The 14,940-nt window shown below is 40.4% G+C and overlaps 1 protein-coding gene across 2 annotated transcripts in view; it reads left to right on the top strand.

The window, feature by feature from the left end:
* Positions 1–14,940, top strand: part of CACNA2D3 (calcium voltage-gated channel auxiliary subunit alpha2delta 3) — a 662,271-nt gene that overhangs the window by 416,428 nt on the left and 230,903 nt on the right. For both annotated transcript variants that reach the window (XM_075287892.1, XM_075287891.1), the window contains exon 14: positions 5,904–6,037. In XM_075287892.1, coding sequence (XP_075143993.1) covers positions 5,904–6,037 — 134 coding nt within the window. The remainder of the gene's footprint in view (positions 1–5,903; positions 6,038–14,940) is intronic.

Raw genomic sequence — 14,940 nt, 5'->3', positions numbered from 1 at the left:
GAGATCAAAAGCGGAGGGAGCATTGTAGAGTTAGTGGCTGTCATCCAGGCACTAAACCCCAACATCCACAAGGGGCAGTTGTTTGTATGGGGAGCCAATTTACTTATCAGTCAGTACTAGAGATGAGCGAGTAGTGAAATATTTGAGATTCAATATTCGTTTCAAGTAGAGCCTCAATATTCAACTACTCGATCGAATATCAAGTCCCATTATAGTCTATGGGAAAAAAAAATGCTCGTTTCAGGGGAAACCACTATTCGACTAAGGAGAGTCACCAAGTCCACGAGTAGTACATCTCTACTCAGTACATTTTCTGTGGGAGGAAACCCACAAAAACATGGAAGACCATACAAATTCCTTGCATATGTTGCCCATGGCCAGATTTGAACTCATGACTGCAAGGCTACAGTGCTAACCACTGAGCCACCCTGCTGTCCACAGTAGCCCCTGTTGAACTATAACCACAGCCAGATAACCAGGACTTCATGTGAATAAAATTCTTATTTCTACTTCCCATTCAGAAAGCTATTAGATTTTGTCCTAATACTTGAATGAGCTGTTTGGAGTAACAATGAAGTCACCATTGCACCAAGGAGGACAGGACAGGACCATATGTGCATATGTCAATCATAGCAGGGAGGGATGGAAGGTGTGGTGCTGGAATGCATAGCTTTTGATGAGATCAGAGCAATAATAACATCCTGGATGCACCCAACAGCTCATTGGCATATCAGGAAAAAAGTCAATATCTCAGCAAAGGAAGCAGACAGACATGTTTTAGTCACATGAACCCTGGCTAAATATGCCTATAGTTCAATACAGACATTTTAGTGACAGACTCTCTTTAATGCAAATTTGTATTGATTCTGACACCTCTGTTGTTTATATTCTTCCATGACATACAAAAAACTAAAAAAAAAACCCACAACCATAACAGCTTATATGGATCTATGAACTATATTGTCTACACTATTAAGAAGATTAGTTCTCTACTTAAAGAAAGAATACTAGCTCATATTAGCCCAACCAGACTCCCATGGGTCCTATGAGATTTTTTTGTTAACTTTTTCAAGGATTCCAAGTTGAATGTTTTTTTCCTATGAAGCATTGCCTAAAGGTAGGTCCCTCGATACCAGTTTGATTTCTTCATTGAGAACCAGTATTCCTTCAGAGTTACCTTGACTCTTGAAAGTCTAACCTGCAAGCAATGTGCAGCAATGAAGTATCATCATGTTACCAGATGTTCAAGCCATAGCACAGCCCACATCTAATAGGTTTATGTCACTGTGTCTTCACTTTTCATGTTTGTTTACCACAGGATCTTTCAGGAAACAGATCCCTCCAGGAAGTCTAGAGGAGGCATTTATGGGCCATATGGTTGCTCAAGTCTCTGCAAACCCTGGTCCCCCCTTCTGGGGAAAATTCACCTTAATTTAAGCACCTTGGTTAACACTATGGTGGAACTCAATGACTCTCCCTAAGCTTCAATGAAGATGGGGCATTCTGTCTTGCAAGGTTTAGAAGGCTCTTTGGGGTTTAACTTCTTTAGGAGAGGACTCTGCACTAACTCTGTATGTTAGTATGTTATAGTATGTACATCTGTATGTTATGTTATAGTATATATATATATATATATATATATATATATATATATATACTAGCTGGTACCCGCGACTTCGTCTGCGGTGATTGTAGCAGTGGGTATATACAGGCGCGGGTAAGGTTTTCGTACTGTGTATAAGGTATGGGATATGAAATGTAACTTTGTATCTTGTTTTTGCTATAATTTAGAGAATACATGAGACTTTTGTGTTGAAGTTAATTTGTATTTGAGCTGCTATATATACGGTGTTGTGAGAAACTTTACATAGTGACTTTGGGACAGAAGTATTTGAAGTTAACCCCTTCCCGTCGATGGCATTTTTTGATTTTGGTTTTTCATTTTTGACTCCCCTCCTTCTAAACCCCATAACTTTTTTATTTCTCCGCTCCCAGAGCCATATGAGGTTTTAATTTTTCTTGGGACAAATTTTTCTTCATGATGCCGCCATTAATTATTCTATATAATGTACTGGGAAGCAGGGAAAAAATTCTGAATGGGGTGGATTTGACAAAAAAATGCATTTCTGCGACTTTCTTAGGGGCTTTGGTTTTACGGCGTTCACTATGCAACCAGAATGACCTGTCCCCTGTATTTTGTGTTTTGTTACGATTCCGGGGATACCAAATTTATATGGTTTTATTTACATTTTGACCCCTTAAAAGAATCCAAAACTGTGTTAAAACATTTTTTTTTTTTGAAAAGTCGTCATATTCAGACAGCCGTAACTTTTTTATACGTCCGTGTACGGGGATGTATAGGGCGTCTTTTTTTGCGGGGTCGGGTGTACTTTTTAGTTCTACCATTTTCGGGAAATGTTATTGCTTTGATCACTTTTTATTCAAATTTTTATCAGAATCAAAAGAGTGAAAAAACGGTGGTTTGGCACTTTTGACCATTTTTCCCGCTACGGCGTTTACCGAACAGGAAAAATATTTGTATAGCTTTGTAGAGCGGGCGATTTCAGACACAGGGATACCTAACATGTATGTGTTTCACAGTTTTTAACTACTTTTATATGTGTTCTAGGGAAAGGGGGGTGATTTGAATTTTTAATCCTTTTTATTTGTTTTTATATTTTTTTTACTTTTTTTTAAACTTTTTTTTTGCATTTATTAGACTTCCTAGGGGTATTGACATGGGTGGGCGGTGTCGCGGATTGTCAGAGCGGTGGGGGTCGGCAAACATGGCTGCTCTGGAGCGTTAAAGAGCGCCTCCTGGAGTATCGTTATGGGGAGGGGCAAAGTGGTAAAGTATATGTATATGAGATTGTGTGGGGTTAGGGGCGAGGCTGCAGAGGGCAATAGGAATTTTGTGGCTTGCTATGGTCCAAAGTGTGTGAGATTGCAGAGATGGTGGTGTGAGTTTGGGTTTTGTGGGGGTCCTGGCACAAACGTATGTGCGCTATTGTGACGAAAAGTAGCCTATTGCGCAATCGAGTGTAGTGACTATGTTTGTGGAAAATTTCAGCCAAATCGGTCGAGCGGGTTTTGCGTGATTGAGGAACAAACATCCAAACATCCAAACACACAAACCCACAAACATCCAAACTCACAAACTTTCACATTTATAATATTAATAGGATATATATATATATATATATATATATATATATATATATATATATATATATATATATATACACACACACACACACACACACACACCGTATTTGTATTTTCTTATGTCATGTGAGGCTCAGTCTTGACCCAATGATGACTTTCCACTGCAAAGAAATTTCAGCTTCCCACAAAGTCACAAGACAATTGTAGCATGCTGCTTGTGATCTTTATCCTTTTTATCCACTTTTTGGCAGGTGATAGGTTCACTTTAAATAAATTTCACATGCTTTTGATTGTAATAAATCCAGCTTCATGTCCTTAGTGTCATTCCATCTACCTGCAGTGCAGTAGTTTTCTGAGCTATACATCAATCATCTTCATGTCGTATCCTCCATCCTGCTGTCTATAGTGAACTGAGGCATGTACTGTATCTCAGGGGATAGCACGAAATTAAAGCAAATCTAATCTCTATCTCGGCCCAGCAGTTCAGGCTTTTATCCATGAGTGGGCTGGCCGAACACACAGCAGTTAAAGAGGTCACTGGTCCTAAAATCAATTTTACTTGAGGATCATTTCTTTCTTGAGTGCGCCGCACAATGCACAGCGGCTTGCAGAATTTCCACCTCAGTGACATGTGGACAGCTCTGTCCTTGTGCCGAGTATAGATCATTGGGGAGCCTGTGCCCTCCGTGCATATATTTCTAATGCTCAAATTCCTAATGTGGAAATTGTCAGCCCTTCTTCTCACGTCCTCCATTACATTTGATGCAGAAGTAGGACATATCTTGTGGGAGAGGGTGTTTAATGACGCATGGCGACAGCCCATTTTAAATACATTAGAACAATCAAGCTCCTGAAATCCCAGCAGAAAAGCTTGTGAAATTGACATTACATTTTCCTGATGTGCTGTAAGCAAGTATACTTCTGAAAGTTAAATGGCGGGATTAGGCGATTTTGATTAGATTAATTGAACACGGCTCTACACAAAGCATATGACAGTCCGAGTATAATCAGCCGCGTCCGCGCCATAATCACTCTGAACTGTAAAGCTATTCTCTACATTCAGTGCACAGCCCAACAAAAGACACAAAAACTCATGTGCTAGATGTTAACTGCTTCTCCGCCTGAAGGCCCTTTTATGCGCTTCAATTATTGGGCCAGTTATTGGATTATCATTATTATTACTTTTATTATTATCCAATAATTGGCTGGGGTATATGTGCAAGCTATCACCCCAAAAACAAATAATAAAGCATAAAAAATGCAGATTATACGCAGTGCACAGACCTGTAGAAATTGGGATGTGCTGTGGATAATCAAACAAGGTTGATACAAACAAGTAAAGATCTAATACTTGGTTCACATCTGCATTGGTATTCCGTTCGGGGGAGTCCCCATGGGGACCCCCGAACGGAATACCAAACGCAACTGCAAGCAATGTGCAGTAAAAGCACATGGACCCCATAGACTATAATGGGGTCCGTGTGCTTGCTGCGCATTGCCCGCACAAATCATGCGGATAGGAAAGTAGATTGTGAACTACTTTCCTGTCCGCATGTTCCCTGTGGAAATCTGGCAGCAAGCACACGGATGCTATTATAGTCTATGGGGTTCGTGTGCTTTCACTGGCACACCACTTGCAGTTGCATTTGGTATTCCGTTCGGCGGGGTCCTCATGTGGATTTCCCGGACGGAATACAAACGCTGATGTGAACGAGGCCTAACTGTTCAGTCTGCTTGTTCCCAGCCTTCATCTACAGGTGTTGTACCATGCTAAGGCTAGGTTCACACTAGAGCTCAGTCTCCGTTCAGGGATTCCGTCCCCCATTGTGCTTGGAAAATGCAAAGAGAAAAGTCCTACAAGCAAGGAAACCGTGTGGAAACCTAGCAGACCATATTATACTCTATAGAGTTTCCACAGGTAACCACTTTTTAAGGGCATTGGGCTTTCGTTTTTTAGGTCCACAAGCGGACCCGAAGAATGGTAACGTTAATGCTAACGTGAATTTAGTGGGTTCATCAAGTCACGCAACCCAAACATTTTTGCAATTTATATGATACTTGCTCCCCATCATGTATTGGGATTTGGCTGGAAGGGTGCTGCCAGTTGGTGTCCGGCTGCAGCATAGACACACTTAGTGCTGGAGCTGCCAGTGCTTTCACACCATGTTTCAATAGCTTTTATTTGGCTTTTGTTGTGAGTTATAACAAGCAGTAGAACAAGCTCTTTAAATCCTATACAGCATGAGAGAAAGATCCCAAACAACTTCACCTTCAAAACCGAGTGCCATTTTGTTGTAGACCGTGCAGTTCTCTACAACAAAATGGAGCTCAGGCATGCGCAGTGCTGCTCAGAATGAAGCATTACTGCGCATGCGCAGGATTTGAACCGCCCGGAGTGAGACTACATATGATATAGGCGGTACAGGACTTGTGGAGGAAGAGGTTTTTGGAGTACAAGAAACAGAGAACGTTTCAGAGGTATGACGCGGGGGGTTCTCGCTGGCCCTGTGGAGCGCCCAGGGTGCTTGGTGAACATCATTTGCATCTATTAGTTACCCGTTTTTGGCAGAGGGGTCTTTGGCAGAACTGGAGGCAGCACCTGAATATCCAATTTAAAGGCTATTCAGCCATATGCTTACCTTAAAATCACTTTTCGAAATGATTGAATCCCTTTAACACCTAAATTCCTCACAAATTTAATTTGTCTTTATTTGTCTTAATTTGTGTTTTTACCATAGGCTTTTTCACCCAGATCTCCACACTAGCTGATGTCCAAGAGAATGTCATGGCCTATCTACATGTCTTGAGTAGACCAAAAGTTATTGACCAGGAGCATGATGTTGTGTGGACAGAAGCGTATGTAGATAGCACGGTAAGTATGAGCAGCATTTCTATACAGGTCACATGTACAGCAGGCTTGTTACATATATCCTTGCAATCTAGCGGTCATATATCATCAGCGACAGTCTCATTACAATAGGAATTTCTACTTTTTTTATTCATGCGCACGTTTGGAAAAAAAATTCATTTACAGCACAGATCTCTCTCTCTCTCTCTCTCTCTCTCTCTCTCTCTCTCTCTCTCTCTCTCTCTCTCTCTCTCTCTCTATATATATATATATATATATATATATATATATGATTAAAAACCACTTTGCCTGCAAAACAAGGGCATGGAGACGTCGTCTTAATTCTTTCTTATTGGGAAGTTTACATGAACATGAAGGAACATCTGCTTTGAGTTCAAATCATTCTATTCCAGATTTAATTCCAGTTCTTACATTCAGAGTTTTTTCTTATAACCTCAAGGTGCTAATGTGTTTATTACATCGGAATGGCCGCTGTGCTATACCTATAGAGGTCACGTAACACAATTACCATCAAATCTTTATAATAATCACCAATATTTATTTTCAGGATTTATATCAGTTTTAAGCTTGTAAAGAAAAAAAAAAGTCAGATTATTTTTTAATACTAAAAATTCTTTCGAATTTTTTGACTGTCATTTACAGATTTACAATTATAGATTTTTGGGGCCATTTTTGCTCAGAGTCTGCTGAAAATTTCTGACAAGTTAGTTATACATTGGATGTTATAGGTTAAAGCAATTGCTCAAATCCTTCAACTTTCACATAATAAGTCGTCCTAGTCGATAATTGTGAGTCCCATGATGCCTTAGGTGTGATGACGCACAGGGCAGCTTGTTACCATTTGGGTTCTATGTGATGATGTCATGATGGGATGACATCATGAAGGACTGGTTGAGTGAAATTTATTCTGTGTCCCCATTTAACAGACTTAAAAGGACAGATGCAGATGGGACGCCATTCGTCTGGTGTCTGTTTGCATTCAACAGAATGTAGAGAACATGACAGAAGCTAGAGTCCATCATGCTGTTTACATTAGTGTCAATGGAACGGACAAAAACGGTGGAAGCTGTGTCTGTTATTCTACTACAGTTAATGTCTGTTGCTATCATCCTATGACAGATGACAACAACGGAAGGGACATTAACAACGGACTCTTAGGCATGGTTCACGTCTGCGTTCGGGATTCCGTTCGTGGAGTCCACTTGGGGACCCCCTGAACAGAATACCGAACACATTAAAAAGCAATGAAAACACATGGACTCCATAAACTCTACTGGGGTCCGTGTGCTTTCCATGGGGTGTCCGCACGAATCAAGTACTTCTTCCCGAAACAGAATACCGAACAAAGATGTGAACCAGGTCTTAGTCTACATGCGCATAGCTATGTGGTATGAACAGGTCAGTGAAAAATGGATAACATCCATGTGCCATCTATGATTTCCACCCATACACTTCAATGAATTAGCCCGGACCCCTCAAGACTTTGGCCCGTGAAAAACCGTTGAGTGTATTGAGTCACAGAAAAGAATTGGCCAGTGTGCGTCCATAAAAATATAGATAGCTGACTGATGAAACACATGATCATGTGCATGGGGTCTTAGGGAGCCTTCACACGATGTAACACTGCGCTCATTCTGATTGTAAAAAGACGTTCAGAATGAGCGCGTAAAAAGCAGCTCCCATTGAATTGAATGGGAGCCGGCATACGTGCGCTCTCCATTGAAATCAATGGGAGGCTTTTAAAACTTTTTTTTAACTTTTTAACTTTTCATAATGCACGTCATTTTATTTGTGTACAATTTTTATACCTTTTTTTTGCCTTTCTGAACTATTTTCTAATAAAATAGCAACAATTGCACAGAAAATTATCCCTTTCCGGTATGATTATTCCATTATGGAACATGCAGGTTTAGGGCAGCACTGTATAGGTTTGTAAATTTTTAATAATGTAGATTCTTTTTACAACTTTGCTTCATTATTATATTTTCTATGTATTTATACATATTGTAAGCCTCATAAGGATATAAAAGAAAATCTTAACTTTATAACTACATTTTATTTTAATCCTTTTCATTGGCGAAAAATTTTGGGGGCCTAAATGTATCTTCACATTCCTTCTATTTTTTACGTAGCTGTCCAGGAGAAAAAAAAAAAAACATATGGCATATTTTATTAGATACTTAACCACATTATATACATATTATTTATTCATAGCATAGTATTGTAAGGACTTTATGTATGTTTGGCCATACAGGGTCAATAAATTGTTTGGGATGGATTTAAGATCCTAGGTGTCACAAGAATCATGAAGGATCTGAGACGTAACTATAGGGCATGTAGAGGTTGCTCTTGCACCATGACTTTGTATTCTGCCGCGCGTAACAAGTAATATAAAAGGTAGACGGGGCACATACTTTATATCTTACATTGGGGTCAAGAAGTTTAGAATAATCTCTTTATTAGTGATATTTAGTTGCCATTTCATGATTAACTCTTTGGAAATATTAGCATTTTTCAGTCTAAAACAGACCAAGTTCAAAGCTTTGCTGAGACGCTCCCACCACCCGCTGCGGAACGTATGTGTTTACTAGTATAATGTGCTGTACTGAAGAGGAGGTCGGGTTTGTCTTTTATCCTGAGTTGTTTTTGGAAATCTCTTCGGATCCACAGCTCAGTCTATCCCTCATGCTGTCCACACATCACTAAATGTCTCCAACATATTGTAGAGGGTTCATCCTCGCTGTAACTGTAGCAATTTTATTCCATTGTTGCCAAATGGCAATTTTACATATTTTAGAGTAATCATCTTGGAAAGAAAGAGTTTTTTGTGGTTCTTTCATCACTCCTGATGATACATTACTGCGATCTGAAGAAGCAATGTATCAAGTCAAGCCATCAAAGAGGAAAACATTACTGGCTGTGGTAGACTTAGTTACAATGCTTCATACTTTCACCCATTGTTTCTGATTACATACAAATAATACATTGATCCTACATTGATTCAGGATAGTCTATCTATCTATCTATCTATCTATCTATCTATCTACCTACCTACCTGGGGATGAACCTATGCGATGGGCAAATGTAGCTGGCATACTGGGCTATGATGCCAAATGCTAGTCTGCCATACAAGAAGTTACCAATATTATAAATGACACATGGAAAGGGTTATCTATCTATCTATCTATCTATCTATCTATCTATCTATCTATCTATCTATCTCTCTCTCTCTCTCTCTCTCTCTCTCTCTATCTATCCAACAACTACCTATTGCACATCTTTCTCCTATCTAACTATCTATCTGTCTATATATTGCATATTTATCTCTCTTGAGCTTGCTGGGAGAAGCTGGATACTCTTAAAGATTTGGGATGCAATAGGTCCCAGAAGTTTTAAATTATGCCATTGCATATCTATCTATCTATCTATCTATCTATCTATCTATCTATCTCCTATCTATCTATCTATCTATCTATCTTCTTTCTTGGAATAGGTATGAACTAACATATATAAAAAAGTCAAGGTTTGTTCCAGCTCACCTCTAATGATGAAAAGGTCTCTTCGGGTTGCACGGCTTGCACTTCTCTCCAAAACTGCTGGAAATATGTATCATATAGAAAAATGTGTAGTCCGGCAACTCTTCCGATAGTAGATAAAATTTAACTTTTAATAGATATAATAAAAGCGTTGAAAAGCTTTGAAAAAGGAACAATGAAGTTCCGAAATGCGTTGGCTTTTTTTTAGGGGTTTTTCTTTTTTCTTTTTTGTTATTTCATTTGCAATTATCATGATTTGGTCATTTTTATTATATCTATTAAAAGTTAAATTTTATCTACTATCAGAAGAGTTGCCGGACTACACATTTTTATAGATGAAATAACATACCAACTAAATTTGTATTGGTAAAAAATTGGGGCATTTAAGATCCAGAAAATCCACAATTCAAGCTCGAGCAATCCTGACAATTTCAAGGCTATGGTAAATATGAAACTATTAGCCACTAAGAGGCCGATTACAAGACATGGTTCACCCTATTGCTATGTCTAGCAGGTCTCTATCTTACAAGAGGCCAATTTTGAGCTAGGCAAGTACAAGTCTTAACAATGCGTTGGAAATTCTGGCACCAAATAACAATAACAAAGAACAATAAAATAACAAAGAACAATAAAATAAACACAATGCAAACTTGTGCAAAATTAGAAAATCTGAAGATTGTGGTTAATACACAGTTACTGTACAGCAGTGGTTTGGGATATATTAACACATTTCCATTAATTACATTTATTCATAAATGTGGTTTAAATCTGAGAAATGACATCACTTTGTACGCTGCAAGAAAGTCTGAAGTTAACTACGGCGGAAACATGAGATTTTCCCAAGTTGTCCAATCCACCATTGATAGCTTTCTGCGCACTTTTAGTCTGTTCTCAGTGTTATGTCATATGTCATTTAATTTTCGAGTAATGTTTGCAGTGTGGGGCGGAGCAGTTTGGAGCAATTGGAGATGCTCATTTGCATATTGTGAAAAAATGAATAACTTGGCAACAGGCCAAAAAGGTGTTACATTTAGTTGAGCCTGATCTAACTGTGTTACTGGTGTAATAAGCTTAACCCTGGTAACAGACCTTCAAAGTGGGCCTGTCACTGCTTTTTCTAGGGTTCAGCAGAGTTCAGCGTACACTCAGCTCTGCTACATCTCTGATGCAGCAAAGCTGAGTGTGCAGCAGGGTTCAGCGGTTCTCTGTTGTAGCAGCGGTTCTCCGGTGTAGCAGTGCTGGCTGTGCGCTCAGCTCGGCTGCATCTCCGGAGTAGGCGAGCTGAGCACATGGCCAGCACTGCTACATCTCGGCATAGAAATGTATTGACCAATGTTGATTGGCCGAATGCCATACAGAGTACAGCATTCGGCCAATCAACGCTGGTTCTGCCTGGCAGAGGCGGAGTCTAAGATCGGTCCACAGCAGTCTCCATTCTGGTCCGATCTTAGACTCCGCCTCCTCACAGATGAGCCTCAGGCAGAACCAGCGTTGATTGGCTGAATGTTGTACTCTGTATGGCATTCGGCCAATCAACGCTGGTCAATGCATTCCTGTGGGAAAAAGTCAGCTCGTGCATATCGCACGCTGACAGGGATCCCGGCCAGATAGAGCCCCAAAGAGCTGGGTAAGTAACATTCCCACCTAAATAAAGGTAATCCCTAGCTAACCCTGCCTGTACATCCATCCCTGTCTCACAGTCACATAGTTCACAGTCTCAAATTAACTGAATGTTAAATCCACCATTAGTATAAATTGGAGGTCACCTGATTTCGGCAGCCAATTACTTTTTCCGTTTTTTTTTCGATGCCTCCTTTGTCATAGTTCGTGTCCCACCTCCCCTGCACAGTTATTGGCGAAAAAAAAACGCCAGGGAAGGTGGGAGGGGATACGAATTTTTAGTGCATTTGCCTCGTGGTATTCGATTGGAATCAAATACCTCGAACGGCCTGATATTCAATCGAATATCTATTCGATCGAACAGTGTTTGCTCATCTCTAGAAGACACCAGTTTTATAGAAAGTACATGATAAGTAGGAACCCCGTTACATTATTTGCATTGGAATCAAGGAGCTTCAAGTTATACCTCTGTTTGCAACGATGTTTTGAAATATCACTGCAAACTGTGCAATTGTATGGATATTGTGCAATGCAGGAGAGGGGTTCCAGCTGTCAGTGGGAACCATAGAGAAGGCAGAGATGGTTTATTACTGTCCCTAATTCCATAATTGCTGTATACACAGCTCTTAATGAGTACTACGTATACAGATAAGGCTACAGTCACACCTGTGTTGGGTGACCATTTCAGTATTCCATCCCACATTCCACTTGGAAAATATAGAGAGAAAAGTGGTAACCCAGCAGACTGCTTTTAAAGCAGATTGGGTTTCCATTTTCCAGGTCCCCAAGTGGAAACCACAAGCCAGTTGTGAATCTAGTGTAAGGAAGCTGTCATGACACTTCCTTCTCACTGTAAAGAAGCAGCACTGATATAAAGAATACATAATACTTAAAGAGAACCTTTCATGTCCTCAGGCACATGTGGTTTTATATACTGCTAGAAAGCTGACAGTGCCCTGAATTCAGCGAACTGTCGGCTTTCCTGTTATATGCCACGAGGCAAGAGATATCGGTGTATTTACCGATGCCTCTTCACTGCCAGAAGGACGTTCCTGACAGTCTAGCTGAGAACGCCCCTCCTGATAGTACTGTCCATAGTTCTTTCCTTTCAGAGGGGGTGTTCCTTACCGCCCAGCCATGACGTTCAAAGACTACTACTAGGGGTGGGGGCGATCCTCACTGCTCAGCATCATGGCTGATCAATATGGGGACTGACAGTCGGTCAACCAATCAGCTGTAGAATCAGCTGTCCAACACCAATCTTATACTCTATACAGGGCTGGAAGCAGTAAGTTCTGTCCCTTGTATAGTGGTCATGTGCTGTCACTGCAGCTCAGGTCCCATTAAAAAACATATACCTCCTGGTAAGTATAGGTAATTCAATTTAGGGCCTTTTTTTGGGGGGAGGGGGGAGGTGTTATTTCTTCAATTCTGTGAGAACCCTTTAACAATCGAGGTTCAGAACTTGCCATTGCACTGATATCCTTAAGTCTTCTGACCTAGCCTGTGGCCGGGAGGGAAGGAGTTAAAGATACTTTCCTTTCATACCTCATTAGTTCTTTTTATTAGGTTTTATAAGAAAAACATCCAAGAACTTTTGTCAATGTATTTGTTCTAAATCATTCCTTGGCAAAATCTGATCCTGATTAAGTTGTCCCTGTAGGCAGTGCTGGTAATTGCTAGCATTGGTCTTTCAGAACGTATCCCCTGCGTCTCTTCTAAACAGCCCTTCAGTTAGCACAAACGTCTATCTTTAATCTTGGACATCAGATTTCTTGTCTTCATAACAGACTGAGTACATTGCACGGATATGGCTACTCATTGTAAAACTGACTTGTATTCTGTACCGGACAAATGGCCTTCGCCTATATTAACATTTAAAGGAGAATAGAAAAACACAGTCTGCTTTCCCTTTCCAAAAACACTGCCACTCTTGTGTATGGGTTGTATCTGGTATTGCAGCTCCCAAATGAGTTGCATCATAAATGAAAGTAGGATTGGGGATCACTGGTGGAAGTACAACATTTGGGACCCCCACTAATTACATTACTATGGATCCTGAGTTCCTCCACTTCAATCGAGCTGTGGTTTCACATGCACACTACCTCCCCATTTCTATCAGATTGCCTTCTCTGTACTAAGCTTCTATTCTAGTCTCATAGAGATGAATGCAGAAACGGCACATGTAACCACTGCCCCATTCAAATGAAAGGACTCTGGACCTCAGTTCACTCGAAACAAATATCGAACCTCAAACATTTTACTGTTCGCTCATCTTTAGTTGATAAGGGTCTATTCAAATCATGTTGGTGTTTTTTAAAAAAAATTCCATTTAATGGACAGGGGTGTAATGATTGTTGCTGCTGGGAGTGTGACCACAACCAGGCCTGGCGAGGTAAGAGGCCCATGACCAGCTGGAGATGGCCCTGTACCACTATGACAGCGGTTAGGGAAAGCCTGGTTTCCCGACCGCTATACATATTGTAAATGAAAATGGGCCCTGGCCTTTTTTCAATAGATACTAATCCAGGAGAGGTGACTTAAAAAAATAAATAGATTTATTCACCTCTCCTGGGCTCTCCAGCAGCGTAATGACGTCAGTGTGCCTCCACATGAACACTGAGGACCAATCACAGGCCTTTTTTTGCACGTGCTGGATCCAATTTTTACTTCGTAGTTAGAGATGAGCGAACAGTAAAATGTTCGAGGTTCGATATTCGTTTTGAGTAGCCCCTCAATATTCGACTACTCGAATCGAATATCGAACCCTATTATAGTCTATGGGGGGAAAATGCTCGTTTCAAGGGTAGGCAACGTTCGATCAAATTATACTTACCAAGTCCACGAGTGAGGGTCGGGTTGGATCCTCCGAGAAGTCTTCTCCTTGCAGCGTCCCCGCGGCGTCTTCCGGATCTTCATTCACTCTGCCAGGCATCAGGCCTGGGCAGAGCCGACTGCGCATGCTTGCACTACAAGCGGACATGCGCAGTCGGCTCTGCCCAGGCCCGATGCCTGGCAGAGTGAATTCAGAGCCGGAAGACTCTGCGGGGAAGCTGCACGGAGAAGACTTCTAAAGGTAGGAGAAGAACCAGCGTTCATTGACCGACTGTATAGCATTCGGCCAATCAATGCTGGTTCTGCATCGAACTTTTCCATTCGAATAGCGAGTGGTACTCGATCAAGTACGAGTATTTCGAATACCTACTCGCTCATCTCTATTCGTAGTGGCAAAATGTACAGGGTTTCAATAGCAATTTTTCAGGCATCATTTTACTTACAGTGATGGCTGATGACTGTATTGGGACATAGTTGGCACCTCATATGGACTCTATGAACCACATTGGGCTGTGATCCGTAGTATGATCCTGGGGGATTTTACCATCCTGCCTGGTTTTGAATCTCTTGCTTACGGTCAATGACTGAATATTATTGCAGGTGCTGACTGTTGTACAATAGTGGTACGGCATAGTTTATATGCTCATTGAAGAGCTATTTCATGTGGTCTTTTTTATGGTTTTAATGGTTTTATTATATGTTCAAGTATTTGGTTTTTTGTCTGTTTTTGCTCTTATATTTTGTTATTAGCTGATTTATGAAGATTACAAACTAAAAAAAAAAGTTAATGAAAAATTCTCAAGTAATACCAAGCTAGACAGAGAGAACCTTGTTTGTAAATTCTGGTTTTCTGTTCTTTTTTTTTTTTTAAATCTTTTTTTATCTTTTGTAAGATGTTTTTGAAAGCTATTTAAT

This window comes from Leptodactylus fuscus, chromosome 9 (assembly GCF_031893055.1).
Source record: "Leptodactylus fuscus isolate aLepFus1 chromosome 9, aLepFus1.hap2, whole genome shotgun sequence".
NCBI classification, from domain to species: domain Eukaryota; kingdom Metazoa; phylum Chordata; class Amphibia; order Anura; family Leptodactylidae; genus Leptodactylus; species Leptodactylus fuscus.
Note: the sequence above shows the minus strand (reverse complement) of the source record. Positions and strands in the feature narration are given on the sequence as shown.